Genomic DNA, 18,145 nt, shown 5'->3' on the forward strand with positions numbered 1-18,145 from the left:
AGTTTATACCTATGTTCATTGCTGGGTAGAGCGGCAACAAATAGATTGCCAAGTTCGTTCTCTTGATATCAATACATTCATGACTTTCATGCGTCAATTATGGCCATAGTTATGGAGATTAGAGATAAGGAGTCCGAACGCAATGCTAGCCAAATGGTCGGTGAAACTGATGAACGATCCGCGGATTGTAACCGCCTGGCAGCGCTACCACTGCGGGCTTCGTCAGCGCGGTGATCTTGAATCGTCGATCCTCACGTATGTATTCTATTCGTAACCAGGCGCTGGTATCTCTTGCGGATACATCTCGAACCACAAGCTCTTTCATCACTTTCACGAACCACTTTTCGACGATTCCGCCATATGCGTTCGGATTCCTTTACTCTAGTCTCCATGGCCAGTCTTATACCTATGTGTATGATTGTGGCACCTGTCACATTAATGTCGGCTGTTGTTATGTTTAGCATTTTAAGGTAGATCACAAGTATATGAATTATTTCCAATATGTTAGTGATTAACAGTGGATGTGCTTGACGAATGATAAATATCTACGTATAATAACGCATAAAATATCCATTGACAACCATGGCTACGATTAACGGAATACTCAAAGCGGTGGATACATTGAAAAATTTGCAACTTCAAGATACTTCCCACGATTGTGCCGCCAGGTATTTTCATTATATGACTTTAAAAAATAAGCACTATTCAGCGTTTTCAAGCGCACTTCATGCACGTAAAATGCATACCTACTGTACACCCGTCCGTATATACGTCTTTTATGTAAACTTCTATATTGATTTTCGCGTCACAGGTATGCTTATATGCGATTAGAAATATTGGAGTTTGAATTGAGATTTCATCTTCCAATGAGGTTATGTCAACCAAAATGACAAATGTCCTTATTGTTTACAGAAAAAAAGAGAAAATCGCGTACTGCACTACTGTGGCAGACGGCATATGCTCTTCTGCCGCTAGACTCACTCCAAAATTTTCTCAAGTTCTTAACGTCGCTATAGAGACGCTGCTAATGCTTTGTGATGACTCGGAATCAGATGTCAGAATGGTTGCCGACGAATGCTTGAACAGGATAATACGAGGGGTATGCTGAAAATTTTAGTATACATTTGATGCAAACATATTCAGAGGATACATCATTAAGTTGTACCTTCTTTCAACTTTGAAGCATCTTCAAAATACTTGTCATACTTTAGGCGAAATGTACAGACCCCAGACCCAATTTTGCTTCCCATATTTGCCTTTAAATATTTTTAGGCTTTATGGGATACATGCATTTCAGACTTTGACAATTAGTTGAATTATTCTGTCGCCCTCTAACATCAACATGGTGTCCTGCTCATTCGGAAAAACTGGTAAACATTGAGAGAACAGTTAGGGGTAGTCAGTTGATTTTGGCATAATGTTGTCTAAATGATAAAGAAAGTAACAATGCAGACTGATCTTGATACAAAGTTTTGAAATTAACTGTAATGATAATGATTTCAATTGTTAGCATTAAACATAAATATGAGATGAATAAAGTAAAAGGTTCTGAAATTCAATGATTGTTTACATTTCATTGTAAATGTGAATTTTATAATGACTCACGTCATTCCATTTATTACATTTTATAATAAAAATTCAGGTTCATAAAATCTTGATTATGATAGAAGAAGTGGAATAGTCCTTTGATCAAGTTAGTCAGGATTATTATATTTTACTGGTATCTTGCAGTAGAATTTAAAAACCGATTAAATTTAATTTTGCATTATACGGTATACATAAGGTTTTAAAATTCTAAGAGGAAGTTAAGGAATTTGAAGAATAAGTTATTGCAAAATCAATAATGCTGTTATCGAAGATTTTGCATATTATCCAGTTGCATTGTGCAGTATTTTTACAAACTTTCTTGCCCAATGGTGAAAATGACTGAAAATTAATGATAAAAACTACAAGAAATTACTGAATTTGCTAGGCACCGAGGTTAAGTATATAACGAATTAATTCTGCTTCTATTTGATAATAGTTCTTCTTATTGTCAGGCTATGATAGATGGCAATATAGTGAAGGTACAAATCGTGTTATATTGCGAAATAAAAAAGAACGGTACTCCCCGAACCTTAAGAACTGCACTATGGAGGTTCGCGCAGCTGGGGCACATGATCCGGCCGCTGAAAGGAAAGGCTTACGTGGCAAATCTGATACCTTGCATTGTAGCTATTGCTCAGCGTTCCGAAGAATCTGTTATCGAGACACTAGCCAATTCTTTACCATTGATTTTGAAAACTCTGGGGAATTTTACAACAGACAGCAATGTGAAGGTAAATAAATTGAAACAAAATACGAAATTTGTTCATCTGGATACTACGCCATATTTAAATGAGTGTGTTCTTTACTGACATTTAGCCTTAGCAAATTTTCGAAAAAAAAATCTAGACTCTCGTCACAGAATAAAATAATCAATAAACGCGATTGCTGTGCAATTAATAATCGGCGATTCATGTCCCATTCATATAACACACAATCTATATGGTGCTGTAGCTCATGTGTTTGAACCCATATTAAACACAATGGCGAGCCTCTTTTCACATCAATATTTTGAATTGTCACCCAATTTCAGAGTATGCTTATCTTCCAGTAGATTAGACATCACTTTATTTGCGAAATTGGCTTCGGTATATGCTATGAGGCCGATAGGATATTAAATTGTCCCGTTGAACATTTGGTTTTCATGATAATTATAATTTTCAGACTCTACTCAATGCATTCTGTCAAAACATACCTTCAACACAGGCTGCATTCCGCAGAACAGCAGCTAATATGATTCTTACGACTTGCTTGAACTCTCGAAATCCTCAGGCTTTCTTATTGCACGTTTTACAGTATATGATAGGTGAGGAAGATTTTTTAATCACCTAATTTGCGTGTGACACTTTCGCTTCTAGATCAAACTGTAGCATTCTATGCTACATAGTCTATGAACCTTTGAGGCCATGAGTTTAAAATTTGGAATGCTAATGTAACAAATACATAGAGAGGCAATTTAACAACCACAATCATTCCTTCAGCCTTTGGTTGTTGAAACAACTAAACTTTTTATCTTTGATACGCTGTTACATTAGTGCTACAAATTTGAACCTTGTATTTTCATCTGTGTTGTATCAAAATAAGGATATTATTAATTGTTAGGAAGTTTACCCTCTCAGAATCCTAAACGGAACTTACTTATCTCTTGATTAGATACTCTTGTGCCAATAACTGATGACGAAGACCGTGTTACAACGGTAATTGGAGTATTTGGCTGTTTAAGGATAATAATACCTCATATTGATGAAACATCAAATTTGAGCCAACCTGACGTCCCCCTTCATAGCTTTATACAGGTGTATGAGCTATGTCTACACTTTGCCAGGTGGCATTCCGATCACAATGTCGTCAATGCAGCGTTGGAGACCTTGGCTCAATTACTACAATTCCCTTTAAAAGAATTGGTTCCGATCTTGGTTTCCTGTCAAGGGATTACACGGAGCAGGATAGCAATGAATGAAAATACAGCGCGCCTTTCTTTGGGACCGATGAGTGGTTCCAATGTAACAATATCTGGAAGAAATTTGGATTCGACATTAAATCTTTTCGATCCAGATATTCCTGAAATTAAACCAACCGTAGAGAAATGGATTGTTGATTCGGAGAATGTATTACCAGTGATTCAACGACCCCATATCAAACAAGCCGACACCAATCAAGTCATAGGGAAAAAGGAAAAGTCTTTGGAGAATTACAGCAGCCTGATCATCGGATCTCTTGACAGTAAGATTATACCGATTTAATAGACACAACTAAAACAGCGATTGTGCTGACGATGTAGGAATAAAAATGATGTTCGTAGCATGATAATATAATCTCATACATTTGTGTGTTTCTTATGTAATGCATGTTGAAGTTAGAATATTACTTCAAGGTGAGGGAATCGAGGAAGAGAGCGACACTGGAAGTGATATTGGGAAGGCGGAGCGTTCGCCTGATCTTAGTTTGCCGAGTTTACAATCTAAAGAAGACGAGTACTTGGACGAGGTATCGTCGTCCGTAACATCTTTGCATAGAACATCGTCCGGAGTTCTATATCACGAATGTGACATAGGAATGTTCACGGACGCGGACGTACCACTAAAATATTGTTGTCGATACTTGGTGTCATCATTTCTGCTGACTGGAATTCCTGGTCAATTGATACCTGACAAAATGTTTCGAGTTAGCGTTAAATCACTTGCTCTAACTTGCATTGGTCATATTTTACGACTTTATCCAAACATACTTTTATCAACAATTGGTAAAACATCGAATAGCAATGCAGAACAACAATACATCAGCGATATATTACTTTTTGCTAATCATGTGGATCCTCAAATAAGAGGGAATGTTGCAATGGTAATTGGATATTTTCTGAAAGCTGTTTTCCTTCAATCTGGTGATAAATACAGAAATATGGAAATATTTCTAAGGTCGACCGTACCTGATAGAATGAAGGATAATATCTTGTCGTTAGATAATCTTACAGCGCTACTATTAGAGGTGAGCAGTTTTCTCCATTTTAAATATTCTAAAATTACATCTAAAGTGCTTCAATATGTACCCAATGCTAAAGACAAGAAACGAAAACTATAATAAAGTGTGTGTTATTTATAGGGATTGAAGGACGAATCGGCTACAACATGCAGACAAACACTTTTAGCATTAAATCTATGTTTGACTGAACTGATAGAGTCGGCAAATAATAAGTATGCTTTACCAATTCTCAAAGCTCTGCCACTACTTGTTAAAAATCCATATTTTCTTGTTAAAATCAAGCTAGTCGAGGTTCTTAGCAATTTGCCATACACAACCGTCGAGTACGTAACAGGTGGTCCGCATTTTCAAAAAAATGTTATCTCGGTAATGGTTGAGTTATTGGGGGACCAAGATCAAAGGGTACGTCACGCTACAGCTACTGCTATTGTTCAGTAAGTAAGAAAATTTTAAGGTGGATACTTTCTTTCAATGATAAAAAGGGTTTTTATGGATCGATTTCTATTGTTCTGCAAATGTCTCAAGAGCTTCAGCAGTATATTGAAATTTTCTGAAAAAGTAGAATAGTCTGACCACTATTTTTTTTCAGGATTGTTCCCTTGCTGTACTATCAACATGCGCACGAAAACACAGTGACAAGGAAGGCGTCTAAATTAACTGAAAGATATTTATCCGATATGATATCGAACCCATTAGAAAATTCATCTTTCCAAACAGGAAACAACTCATCGTTCAACAGTCTGCCAAAACCTTTCGATTCGTTATGTCAACAGGATGGAGATGAATATGACGAAAGAATAGAATCCGTACTATCGAGAATAATTAGTTTGCTCACGCAAAAACTGGTCGTAGGTTCGTCGAAGTACTTGAACTACGGGTGTTGTGAGACGCTTAGTTTACTCAGTGAAACATTCTTAACGACGATTTATCCAAGAGCCTGGGATTGTTTAATTCCAAAACCAATTGTCAAAAAGACATACAAGAGATCCAACAGCCGTGGAGATACAATAAACGAAGCACAGTCAGCTGGAGGTCCTGTTGCACCCACAAGTAATGCATTGATATCCTTAACTGTGTCTTTTTTATCTTCGTCCCCGTTGAGCCTAGACCTTTCAACTCACAGACATTTGATGATTTTGGCTGGGAACTTGGCGTCAGGAATGGCTGTGTGCAATTTAAAGCCAAATGAACCTGTGAACAAAAGTGATTCCGAACCAGTTAAATTGTGGGGCTTGTTCAAGGAGAAACAAATTCATCAGCATTTCGAACAGCTCTTGACGCATGTCGTCAGAATTCTCAATACTTTTGTACATGTCATTGATGAGGTACATTTGCAGCATCCGAATACTAAATCTGCTCTGCCACCTCTGCCAACTGCTCAGGCATTATCTCCTAAAAGGAAATTGATTTCCGATCAGAAATCTAAAGATAAAGAGGAAAAGACATCCAGCTCGAAGTTCGGTCGGGAACAAATGGGCGTTTTTACCAATTTTCCACATTATATGAAATTGTACGAGATTTTAAAGGCTGCTAATACAAATTATAAATCTACATTAGAATCCGAAGCAAGTAAAATGTATCTCTCACTGTTGAATGCGACGTTACAAGTGTTATCCCAAATCTTGGAAATAGCGACTATACATGAAGCTGGCAGGATAGCGGAAGAAATATTACATTATTTGCAAACAACGGTTATTTTGTCTCCAACAGCAACGGTCCAATGTGTACAGCAGCTGCTCAAATGTTTGTTTGGAAGTAACTTGAGCGTTCGATGGATAGATCCAGATTATCAGAAAAATTTCGAGAGAAGAAACATCTTTAGAGATGATTCCAAGGGTTTTTATACACAATGCTTTCAAACACCAGCAAGGCAAATGGCAGATATGATTAAAACTATCGGCAATAATTGTCGAAGTGGGAATGATCCTAGTTCTGGGTGAGTTTTTTAACGGCTTTGAGTTTGAAATTTTGTTAACTTTTCTGATATGACTCTGCTACAAACGACAGAGTAAATCCTGATTTAATTCTCAATGAAATCTGAGGTGTGAAAGTTTTCAAACAATTTTTATGAATAAAAGAAAACAATAGTTCATTCCTTCAAAATTGTTCATAAGGTCAAACAATCGTTATTTATTTCTGCTATTGTTTATTACAGCTGGATAGGTCTCATTCAAAGAAAAGGGGACCGTAAAATGAGCTCAGTATTCAGAAGTTTGTCACGGTATCCCGATCAGAAAGCATCGGTTGCCTCATTTATTCGACTTTTCGAACCAATGGTCATCAAATCATTGAAACAATACACAGTCACAAGTTGCGTATCATTACAATGCAGAGTGTTGTTGTTGTTAAGTCAATTGGTACAACTACGGGTGAATTACTGTTTGTTGGACCAGGATCAGATATTTATTGGCTTCGTTCTAAAGCAGTTTGAATTTATCGAGGACGGATACATTCAGGAAACTGAAGAATTAATACCAAAAATATTTAACTTTCTTGTTCAGCTGTCTTATGAGAAATATCACTCCAAGGTGATAATTGGCATCCCGAAGATAATTCAGTTATGCGATGGACTCATGGCCAGTGGACAGTCACCTCTAACTCACTGCATCCCGGCTCTTGTACCTTTAATTGAAGACATATTTCTTATCAGGGGTTCAAGTTCAACGGTGGCAGAACAAAAGGAATTGGAAACAACCAGAGATGTTTTAGTATCTATGTTGCTAAGATTAGTTGAGTATCATCAGGTAATCCAATTGCTAGCCGCCTGTTTAACGGAATCAAGATACAGCAGCGATGGTAACGGTGAAGAAAAGTGGACACGATGGTCTAGGCTGACCATAGATTCAATTCTACCCGTTCTAGCTTCTGGTAAAGTCAGACTCGAGTCCAAGGAGGCTCACATCGCACTAGTCAAGCTTTTCTCAGCTGTGTCGCCAACAGTATTCAGACCGGTCGATCCGTTGCTCAAAGTATTGTTCATCCAAACACCAATGGCACAAGATTCCGTTCTGACTATGGAACGCTGGCTGGGAATGGTAAACGTGGTTTTACTTGCTTTAATATCATATGCCAAAGAAGAAGCCATGCTTGCTCGACTCTCGGATTTGAGCTTGTACAATGCCAACTTTTATTCTGGTTCTCTGTACACCTCAAAGGAACCAATGTCCGATCCGTTGAATGTGAGAAGTGCGTCCGCATACGACATTGCGCCAGAGAAAGTATTAGCCAGGTTCCTATTTAAAGTTATTGGCTTGATTACATCCAAGGTGTACGATCTAGTTGGTCTTATCAATTACAAAAACCACGATTGCTATCTGGGTGCTGCTAATTGTGTAGGAAGCGACAACTATTTGATACAACAATTTTCATTCTTTTTACAATTGAGTATTCACATGTTCGAGTCTGGTAGCCACTGTAAAGTTGCTAATGCCGCAATGCAAATGATGCAAGGGCGAAACGTACTCCAGGAAGACAGGTTAATGTTAACCGAATTGAATTCTCTAATGCTCCAATTAGCGAGCAAATGTCCTATACTGACGTGCCAGTGGGCATATCTGATGACGCTTCTTAGTTACAGTGAAATGTACTTTTGGGAAGAGATTTTAGCCAAACAGTCACCAAATAATGCGGTACGTTCAACTCTCAGCAGGTACAACCCTAGTGCTGTGAACTCAGACCAAACAGAGCTAACGAGCAACCTGTGCAACATTAATGGAGAAATTGTAAGGAAAGGCAGCACCATACTATTCTGTGACTATGTATGTGAGAATATTAACGATGCCGAACCACTAACCTGGCTGTTGGTAAATCATATCGAGGAAACTATATCTCTCGCTAGAGAACCTCCAGTAAAAGAACTCCTGGCCGCGGCGGTCCATAGGAATCCGGCAGCGAGTGGTCTTCTTGTTCAGGCGATAGCTGCTAGGTGCTTAGATCTGTCAAAGCCTAGTTTTGTAAAAAGATTGCTTCAGTGCTTGGAAGGTACCCACCAGTCTCAAAGCGGAGCTCTAATTTTGGCAATGGTACCAAGACTACTCACTTCGAAACATTTAGCATTGTGTAGACTCGCGGCAAAAATTGCTAGTCGAAGGGCTGAAGTTTTGCTAACATTGAATACTGAGGATATTAAGACGCAGTTGCCTAGAGACGATTTCATAGAGATGATGAACATTTTGTTATCGACGAGATTGGCGAAGAAATATGGTAGCCTAGTTAGCTTGCTGAACAAACTCGGTGCTCAACACTACGATTTGTCACCGTTGGAATTAGAACAGCGTCGGCCTTTCAATCCGTCGAGCATCAAGGGTATCCAGCTTGATAGGAACTGGTTTTATCTTCAGACTAAACTTCGTTGTTGTCATAATAATAGAAAATACAGTTTACTAGAATCTGCTGAACTACTGGGTAATATGAACTATGAAGACTCTTTGCAAATTATGTCCTCTAATGATTTTAATTCAAAAATCGTCAAGGAGTGCTTCAAGTTGGGCATTAGATATACAGTTAAAAAATGTCAAGAGCTTGGATTCAGTAGAAACGGTGAAGAAACTGATATTGTGTTCGAAGAAAACGATCTCTACAAAGCGGCAAAGGAATGCTTACTGCAACATGTACAGAATATCAACGAACTCGTGCCTAAACAACGTGAAATTTTTCATCCCGTAGGTCGAGACATGAGTACTAAGGAGGCTAAATACGCAGCCAAACTTTCGGAGCTGATGAACGACAATGTTTACTGGAATACTTTGCTTACAATTATTCCATCCGTTACTGTATACATTGAAACATTACCAGTGCTAGTGAAATATGGTCTGTCAGAGATCGATACGAAATTCGAGGATGTTTTGGCAAAGTTCGGACTGCTCTGCTTTGAAGTGATACACTGGATGATTAAGGAATGTGAAGATGACAAGAGAAAATTAAACCCAGAAGAATTGGAGTCGGCATTAAGGTGCGCTGAGGTAGTATTGAAGAATCAGAATCTGCATAAAGCATTTGGCAGTAATCATTACTGGGTTTGTACTGCGTCAGCGACTTTGACAAGGATTGTCGAACATTTTTTGGCTTCTAATCAGCGTCTTCCAGTCGTCAACAGTTGCGGACTAAAACCAGCACTAGAAAATAATGAAACAAGACCTTACGCACAAGCCTGTATAGAAATGGCAATGCTTGTTGCTTGGCTGGAAAAATATCAAGGCGAGGGTACTCCGGATAACATTCCATTATTCTTATTCAATCCAATTAAAAGTCTGATTATAACTGTGAGCAGAGAACCTTTAGTCAATTCTTTTGTTCTCACTCCTCCGCTAGTTTGGAAGCATGGCTGGCACATAGTCGGCTCAGGTCCCACCAAATGTCTTGTGCCGTTGTTATCTTCTGAGTCAAATTTGTTGCACGAAGTCGAAGTACTTGAACAGTTTATTTATCGATTGACATTGTTAGGATGGACCTCCAGGCTTCAGTTTGAGGAAACGTGGATGGCGTTGTTGAGTTTATTAAATATCACTCAAAATGAGGGCATGTCGTTCGATGAATTAGCTGTTTCCATTCAAGCGACTAGCTTGGCTGTTCAAGCTATAACCAATCTGTTGACCCAGACATTGCTTTTGCCGTGTCCCGGGAATCCGGTAAACAGCACTTTCATTCACCAGTCAAGAGATCCACAGCTTTCTGTGCATAAAATTAACTCTCAGAAACTGTACTTGATACAAGAAACCCTGATATCAAAGTTTGAGTATGTTAATGAATCCAAAAGTATGCATGGGTTGACGCTAGATCACATTTTTCGCCGAGGGAACATTGAACGGGTTTCTAACAGGCATCAATACAGTTACAGTCAGTTTTCTCTACCTTATTTATGGGCGTCATGCTCTCTGCACGAAGACAAACTCAGCTCTAGTGTTTTGGAGTTAAAGAAATATCGTAACAACGTTTTGGAGTCTTTATCTTTGGACCTAAATTCTTGTCTCCACTTTTTGCTGGAGCTCTACTCATCATGGACTATGCCACGCGTAAACACACCCCTGAGATTATTAAACGAAGTGACCAAATCAATACTAGCTATCTCAGAATTATTTACCGAGAGATTTCAGTATCAATGGATGCTTGATACTTGCTTAGATTTGTCCAGGGTTCATCCAATCGAGAATGAAATCTTACATCAGTACCTCGTTATTGCAGTGTGTAAAGCTACTGCTGTTCTCACCCCACTAGTAAGTTTATTTGAACTCGAAAAATGTTAGACTTACTTACGATATGGAACCATTTACCACAGTAAATATTTTTATAGAATGGTGAAACTCTTGAAAAAGTGAAACGTTTGGTAGAGACAAGTTTAAAATCTGGTTTCCTGCCAGCCAGAGTCTTTGCCTTGCAAGGAACCCTTTATCTCTTGCAAAGTGCTGTATTTGCCGGCTGTGAAGAAACTATGAATATTATCCATCCATTAGCCATAGAGTATATTCAGAAGCACATAGATGCTCAAGATTCGCAAGGGTGAGACCTCATAGTCATATAAATATTCTCAAATTTCAAATCACATCCGCTTCTCATATTCCGTATTCATATCATTATGTAATTTAGTGTTCTCAGCCAGAGTGAAGAGCATCAAGGAGTAATGTGGGCTCTAGTCTTTTTCCTGTTGGAGCATGCCGAAGATACGCCGCCAGACGCAGAAGCTCCGGCAGTGCTGGAACTGGTGCTTTCTCTGGTCAATACTCAAAATATTTCAACTTCTCTTCACCAAACGTTGTTACAAGTAAGCAGAAAGCATATTTTCTATTATCAATTACAATGGGAGTGGATTTTTCTATAATACAACGCGTACCATTGGTGTATAAAGATTGTATTGAGTTATTTGGTTCTTACTTTGTCATACATGCTTCATTTCAGGGTTTGGAGCGATTAGTTGCAACAAGGAGTGTAGTTGGTAAAGTTGCAGAACAAATTGTGAAAGTTGCAGTTGATAGACTGAAACAGGCGAGTCCGATTTTGGCATTACCTGCTTTGCAGTTACTGCTAACTTGTATGTATACTGGTGCAGCCGAGAAGTTGAACAATCCAGAGATTGAGGAACCTTTACCCGACGAGGAGCCTGAAGTATTGGTGCAGTCTATCGAAAGAACGTCTGCAATTTTTGATCGAATCAAAAAGGGATACCCTATGGAAGTCGAGGTGTTATGTGCAGTTCTACCAGGTGTTCTTGGCGATTTTTTCCCACCCTGGGAAATTCTCACCAAAGTAATTGGGGAATTTTTATCACCTCAACAACCTCATCCCAGATTATTATCTGCTGTTGTTTTCCAGGTGAGTAGTTTTATACCAGAATCAAATGCTATTACTTTATTAATACTACACCTTACCAGAGTAATCGAAATTGTTTCAAACAAACAAAATATATAATACTCGATTCAAAGTTGAACAAAGCACAGGACTAGAAAGTAACGATTTTTAAATCAGATTAGTAACTGAGCCATGTAATTTGGCCAGTTGAAATTTTTGTTATTAGACCTCAGATTTTTACAAAATTTTTATTTTTTAAATATTGTTATAGATTTGCAATGTATGCGCTACATCAATAATTATCATTTATCTTCAAGCAACCTCGTGTACTAGCATGGGTATAGTACTAGTTCTTTATAATATTGTGCTAGTTTCTTCGAAGCCTTGATGATGTGAATAAAATTTTCCTTCGTGATGGATAATAAAGATTAAATTCTAATCTCTAAGGTATGTGAAAGAGCTTGCAACAGCGCACAACTGGGACTACTGCAGGAATGGGTAGTTTTCAGCTTACCAAACTTCATACAGAGTTTACCAATCGCAATGTCAACGTGGTGTTTGTCCTGTTTCTTTATTAGTGCATCGACAAATCCCTGGCTCAGAGCATTGTATCCTTTTCGTTCTTGACGAAGAATAATAAACTATTCTATTCTACAATGTCAGCTGAAGCTGATCTGAGCGATTTTAAAGTTCGTTTATCATTCAAGACTAACTAATTGCATGAATATATTTTCGTTTTAAAAATATTTCTTAACTTTGTAAATGAAGCTTTCCACATGTACAGTCAAGAATTGGAAAGTACGAATACGAGGATAAAAAAATTCTCTGCATATCGGCAGCTGATTTTTACCAGAAGGTAGGCAGGATGCACAGTTACATTTCATTAATGTTACCAAGATAGCTTTTAACCTTTAATATTTTTCAAATTCGAAAACTAGCTCTCAAACACTAATCAAAAGATGGCATTCGTTGAGACTTTTGAAACAGCGGCAAAGGAACCAGGCACTCCATTCAGTGATATTTTAGCATCTCTATAACTGGTGTTAATCACTGGGCTTCCTACCTCGACATGACGTAAAAGAATTTAAAAACTAAATGGGTATTTAAATAAATATTATATGTTCGTTTCACTGTACAGTACGAAATTTTATGCGCAATGTTACTGAAGCTGTTATTGATTTTAGATTTATATGTATATAATTATCATTATATTTATTGATGCGCGTCGACAAAAGGAGAAAGTAACAATAAATTTTATTTTGTAATCAAAACTTGTTGTGCTAATACCGAATGACGGCAATAATCTTCCTCGAAATCCGTCCAATTTTTCACTCTAATTTTCATGGCTAACTATGTGAAATTCAATAGCTAAATGCACCAGCTACCAAAATTATTATCCCAGTCATTAATTGAATTTTGATCAATTTTTCCCATGGTTTAAGGAAAATGAGTGACAAATTGCAATAATTGTTTTCTTAATCATTTTCAGGATCTTCGTGAAAAAAAATATCTATTTGTGTTTGATTTTTCGACAGAAATAGTTTAACAGTACCTGAAATTCCAAACCTTGTTTCTTTTAATTATTTTCTGTTTTTAGACATATAAAATCTATACCAAAAGAGCTTCAACGTAAGGTAATAAAAGATTTCAATGAATGATATTATACTTGCACCAAGGAATAATCCTGCAGCTCCACCAACTGAAACTGATCGAAAAGATTTTAATAATTCAATGCAATTGTATTACAGATTCTTTATACAGATGTTGATTGTCTTTTAAATTGTGATAGCCAGGAAATTGCAAGGGTGAAAAAATCAAATTTTGGTCAGGATCGGAGAGTATGATTGGTAACTTACCTAAGAATTCAGTAAATCCGAAGAATACTTCACGACGCATCTTGGTGAAGGGAAATTCAATATCAATGTTTACCGTCCTGACTGGTATGACGTCTACTCGGTCACTTTTTGAATAAAAATATCGCATATTGAGGGTAATCATATTCCAAAAATAAAGAAAGGCTTGTAAAATTTACTAATTCTCACTATTATTTTTAACAAGAGAAAATCCTGTTCTCCAAAACGTAAAAAGAAATTTGAGATGTCGACAAAAAATTTATCTTTAAAAGCTCGAATTTTCTTCAGTTTGCCTTTTCAATTTTATAATAATTTGGACAGTCTACATAGCTAGTGGACTTCTGGTGGGGAAATATTTTGACTCAAATTTGGGTTCACAAAGAATACTCACATGTTGTAGGCAATCCCAACACGAATATTTGGATACCTAGCTGTATTACAGTTTTCTGGGCAAGTACACAAATGTTTGTTGTTGCTTTTCAATGAAGTTATTGAATCAGAAATACCCGAAATACAATGTAACTGTGTTGAATTACACACTGGAACTCCAGCTGTGGATAGAATACAACGAATTAGGAATATCTTCACATGATATAAAAGACATTGATTTGGCGCGGTGATTAGTTATTAAACTGAGCAAACTTTTTTACCTCTCTTATTGATGCCGTATTTTGTGAAGAGAAAAAAAGTAATCACATAGTTAAAAAAAATGTGCACATCAATTAACACAAAATCGCACCGCTTTTCAGAATCTTTGGCAATTCCAATATATCTGCAGTTACGAAATTGAAGACTTATCGGACCGTTTGAACTGCTTATTATGATACTGGACATGGAATCGAACCTGCAGAATGATTCAACACACTGAATAGTACTCACGAATCGGTCTTGCGAAATACGGGTAGCATCCACATCGACTTTTTATAAAATTATATCTACATTCTAAGATACACATGTTACGTGTGTAGACTGGCCACATCTTTAAGTCTCCGTCTTCAGGAAAATTGCATTCCCGTTGACTCTTAGACATTTCTCTCAGTTCATCAGAGCCCTCCGTTTGTTGAACATCAATTTTTATATCTATGACAGACATTTCTTTTAAATTGTACCACCAGGTGTTTAGTTCAGGTAGATCGTTCGGATAGTGTAACGCCAGCTGTTGATGGAAAAAATTTAGTTTTGCTTACTTCTGTTACGTGCCTATGATTTCCACATTCGTAAAAAGTGCCCGTGCAAAAAATTCTAATAGTTTTAAGGACACCAGTTATAACATAAAATTTTTGATATGAACATGGAGAACTTGCTTCGTATGACAAAGGAATTGCCTGGATGTTTATCCTGTCGTTTCGACGAGCGTACTTGTACGTCGGTAAAGATCTCTGTGGGAAGATGGTCCAGTCATTTGACACCCAGTAGCTGAAAGGGAAATATTGTACGTAGCAGATGGAGACTAGTACTGGAATATATGAATTCATTAACATGAAATCATGAAAATTCTTACTCTACTGACGAGTAATTACTGTATGCACCATATAGGGCTGTACATATGCCTTTTTCTGTGACAACCAGAGTTTTGTAAGTCCCGGTACACTCCTGCAAACCGCATTGATTTGGTTCATAGTCGATATGCAAGTCCCGGATTATTTCCAACCAGTTGTCAGGTGAAGTACCGTTGTATATTGGTGTTTGATTTAGAGTTGAGTAGACTGGTCTTGATATGAAGTGAAAAAAATTTCTTGCCTCTTTTGTATCTTCAACTCCAAATCTTTTACAACAACATTGTCTAACGTTAAAATATGCGTGACAAATGAAATTGATAAGTTCCGATTTTTAAACATTGAATGTTCTGCCATTGTGTGAGTGATTTTTTTAAGAAAGTCGAAGTTGAATTCAAAGTATCAGGTAAAATATGCCGCAGTTGCTCTCAAAAACTGCAAACTACTTTGATAAGTTCAAAAAAAGAATTTCTTAAACTTACGACGACTTTTAATAGTTTTCGTGTTTAGAAGTTTCAATTATTTGATGTGATTTCCGATACAATCATTTATCATAATTATTTATCATGTAAAACACGAATTGGAAACGTTCCCTTGTACGCAGGTAATTATTTTCTGTAATCGTCTTGGGAATAAATCTCGTAATGTATTTCATTTCGCAGGGATAAACACTCACTTCTTGAAGACTGCCGGAAACTTATCCGTGGAAATGTAGTTGTCCATGCATATAGTCAAGGCTGGCTTCGTGACGTTAAAATTTTTGTAATCAATATCAAGTACTATGGCTGTCGGATTATTCTGGTATTCAAACCACGAATACTGTAGCGATGATGCAATCAAACATCCAAGAGCCGTTTCAACAAAAATTACCGTCAAAATCCTAATGAATCAATTAAAATACATGTGACAAGCTGTATTTGCATCTACACTCTTAGTTTTATAGAAAGTATTCTAAGTTGACAGTTATTTTACGCTAAAAATGATTATTGATTTATACTCCCTGGCGGAAATAATTTTCAGAAACTTTTATAAATTTTCTCGAATTTTGTCAGTATGTCGGTTTATAACATTTTCGCAATTTTTATGCAAAATTTTCGAGGGATTTTAATAATTTCTGAAATTTCTGAATAAGTATTTAAATTTCTATTCAGAATAATAATTTTATCGGTTTTATGAATAAAAATTTGCTATTTCGGGAAAATTTCTGAGAAGTTTCAAGAATTCTCGTTTGACTGAAAATATTTTTCCAGAAAATTCAATTTGATCTATTGTTCAGAACTTTGCAATCGTTTACCAAGATACATCAGATCTTCGATTTTTTCAGGTTTTTACTACAAAATGAAGTTCTAAAAAGATATCAGTTTTCTCCATAAGTTGGCCCGTTTTGCTTCATGAACTCGACTTAGTTAGAAATAGTCAGAAACCCAAAAACTGAGTGCGTTCCGATTATTTTCTATGGAAATCGAATTGATTCTGAGTCGTTCCAAGAAATGCATTAAATTTTTACATGGAACTGAACTTATTTAGAGATAGTTAGAAACTCAAAAACTTGGCATTCTTAACAATTTCTATGGAAATCGAAATTACTCTCGGTCGTTGTTAGAAATTCATTCGATTTTTCCATGCAACTGGACCAGGAGCGGATTAAGCTTAACTGCTGCCTTAGACTTGCACACAAAAGCCGCCCTTTAAACGCAGCGTAGGTTCGGTGAAATGAAATAAAATACCTGATAGATTGAAAATGATTATTATCAGTGTTTTTAAACGTTTTTTTTCAATTTTGCGGAGCAACCGGATATATTGTTCCAAATAATGTGAAAAAATCTCTGTAAAATGTGGATGCGATCAACAAATATTCAGAGAAGGCTACCGTACATCGAAAATTAAAAAAAAAGATAAATTTACGTAGCTAAATTTTGCATTTTTGCTACTGAAAATAGATGTTAATAAGATTGAACGAATAACAAACTTATTTCAAATATACCGGAAATGGTACCATTTAATCATTTCCGAAAAGTGTTGATAGCAATAATAAATTGAAATGCATTAACTGTACAATTTATAAGCTGCGAAGAGTTAATGGAATTACTGATTGATATTAAAAATTGTGAAAAAAAAATTGATTAATACTATTTCCGTTACAATTGAAGTATTTTTGTCCGTCATTCGATCTTTTTAGAATGTATTTTCAGTCACAGAAATGCAAAGCTGAAGTACCGAAGATTAATTTGTCATTTTTCCATGTACGGTAGCTGTCTCTAAATATTTTCTGAACAGATCCACGTTGCACGCAGATTTTTTTTATATAATTGAGAACAACATTTTCGGTTGCCCCGTGAAATTGAAACAAAAAGTGGAAAATATGAAACCTTGTCAAGTATCTTAGAATTGCTCAGACATTTTCAGAATAATTTAAACTGTTACAGAAGTGACGAAAAATTTAGCTCAAAAACGTCGGGAAACATGGTATTCTTCTGAGTAATTTCGAGAGAAATTTTGTGAAATTTTTGAAAATTATTTCCGCCAGGGCTTTGCACAGTTGATCTTTCTGTTTGTTTTTTGAACCCGTTGAGTTCGGGAAAGGCCCTTTTGATCGATTAAAAAAATTATTCATTTCCGGAGGGAAGAAGTGGAATGGGGGGGAGGGGGGGCAGAGTTTTTCTCTACAATGATGAAAATTATTGAACAAAATAAATGCGCTTAGTGTGAAGTAGCTATGATGAACATATCATACGTTACAGTCAAAAAAAGGAGTAATTCTCAAATAAATACTCAAAATGTCGTGTAAGTGCGTCATAAGGCCAGAAATCCCTTTACAATTTTCAAAAGATCGATTTTTTTTTTTACATATTTCGAAAGTATAATACCCAAAGAATATACTGACCAAAGGAAAACCCGAAATAATGAATATTTGCGGAGTTATCGCATATAGTGTAGAGCGGAGCGACAGCG

The 18,145-nt window shown here is 36.7% G+C and overlaps 2 protein-coding genes across 5 annotated transcripts; one reads left to right on the top strand and one right to left on the bottom strand.

The window, feature by feature from the left end:
- Nucleotides 1–379: 379 nt before the first annotated feature.
- On the top strand, nucleotides 380–13,115 carry LOC124178774 (huntingtin). 4 transcript variants are annotated; one of them, XM_046562389.1, is made up of 15 exons: nucleotides 380–668; nucleotides 913–1,099; nucleotides 2,040–2,318; nucleotides 2,749–2,890; nucleotides 3,238–3,807; nucleotides 3,959–4,569; nucleotides 4,684–4,997; nucleotides 5,153–6,499; nucleotides 6,719–10,775; nucleotides 10,853–11,058; nucleotides 11,146–11,320; nucleotides 11,455–11,868; nucleotides 12,292–12,452; nucleotides 12,629–12,700; nucleotides 12,783–13,115. In XM_046562389.1, the coding sequence occupies exons 1-15, from the start codon at nucleotides 583–585 to the stop codon at nucleotides 12,868–12,870; spliced, it is 8,709 nt and encodes a 2,902-aa protein (XP_046418345.1). In that variant the 5' UTR covers nucleotides 380–582; the 3' UTR covers nucleotides 12,871–13,115. The 4 variants fall into 4 exon arrangements, with proteins under 4 accessions (XP_046418345.1, XP_046418344.1, XP_046418346.1 ...); XM_046562388.1 differs by having other exon boundaries at nucleotides 381–668; nucleotides 12,613–12,700; XM_046562390.1 differs by lacking the exon at nucleotides 2,749–2,890 and having other exon boundaries at nucleotides 381–668; nucleotides 2,024–2,318; nucleotides 12,613–12,700.
- Nucleotides 13,116–13,420: 305 nt separating this feature from the next.
- LOC124178778 (pickpocket protein 28-like) lies at nucleotides 13,421–18,145 on the bottom strand. Its single transcript, XM_046562403.1, has 8 exons — nucleotides 18,078–18,145; nucleotides 15,870–16,073; nucleotides 15,199–15,462; nucleotides 15,002–15,113; nucleotides 14,577–14,853; nucleotides 14,089–14,248; nucleotides 13,701–13,804; nucleotides 13,421–13,549 (listed from the first exon to the last, which is right to left on the bottom strand). Exons 2-8 carry the CDS (start codon nucleotides 15,914–15,916, stop codon nucleotides 13,425–13,427), a joined length of 1,089 nt encoding a protein of 362 aa, XP_046418359.1. The 5' UTR covers nucleotides 15,917–16,073; nucleotides 18,078–18,145; the 3' UTR covers nucleotides 13,421–13,424.

This window comes from Neodiprion fabricii, chromosome 3, assembly GCF_021155785.1.
Source record: "Neodiprion fabricii isolate iyNeoFabr1 chromosome 3, iyNeoFabr1.1, whole genome shotgun sequence".
Classification (NCBI taxonomy): Eukaryota; Metazoa; Arthropoda; class Insecta; order Hymenoptera; family Diprionidae; genus Neodiprion; species Neodiprion fabricii.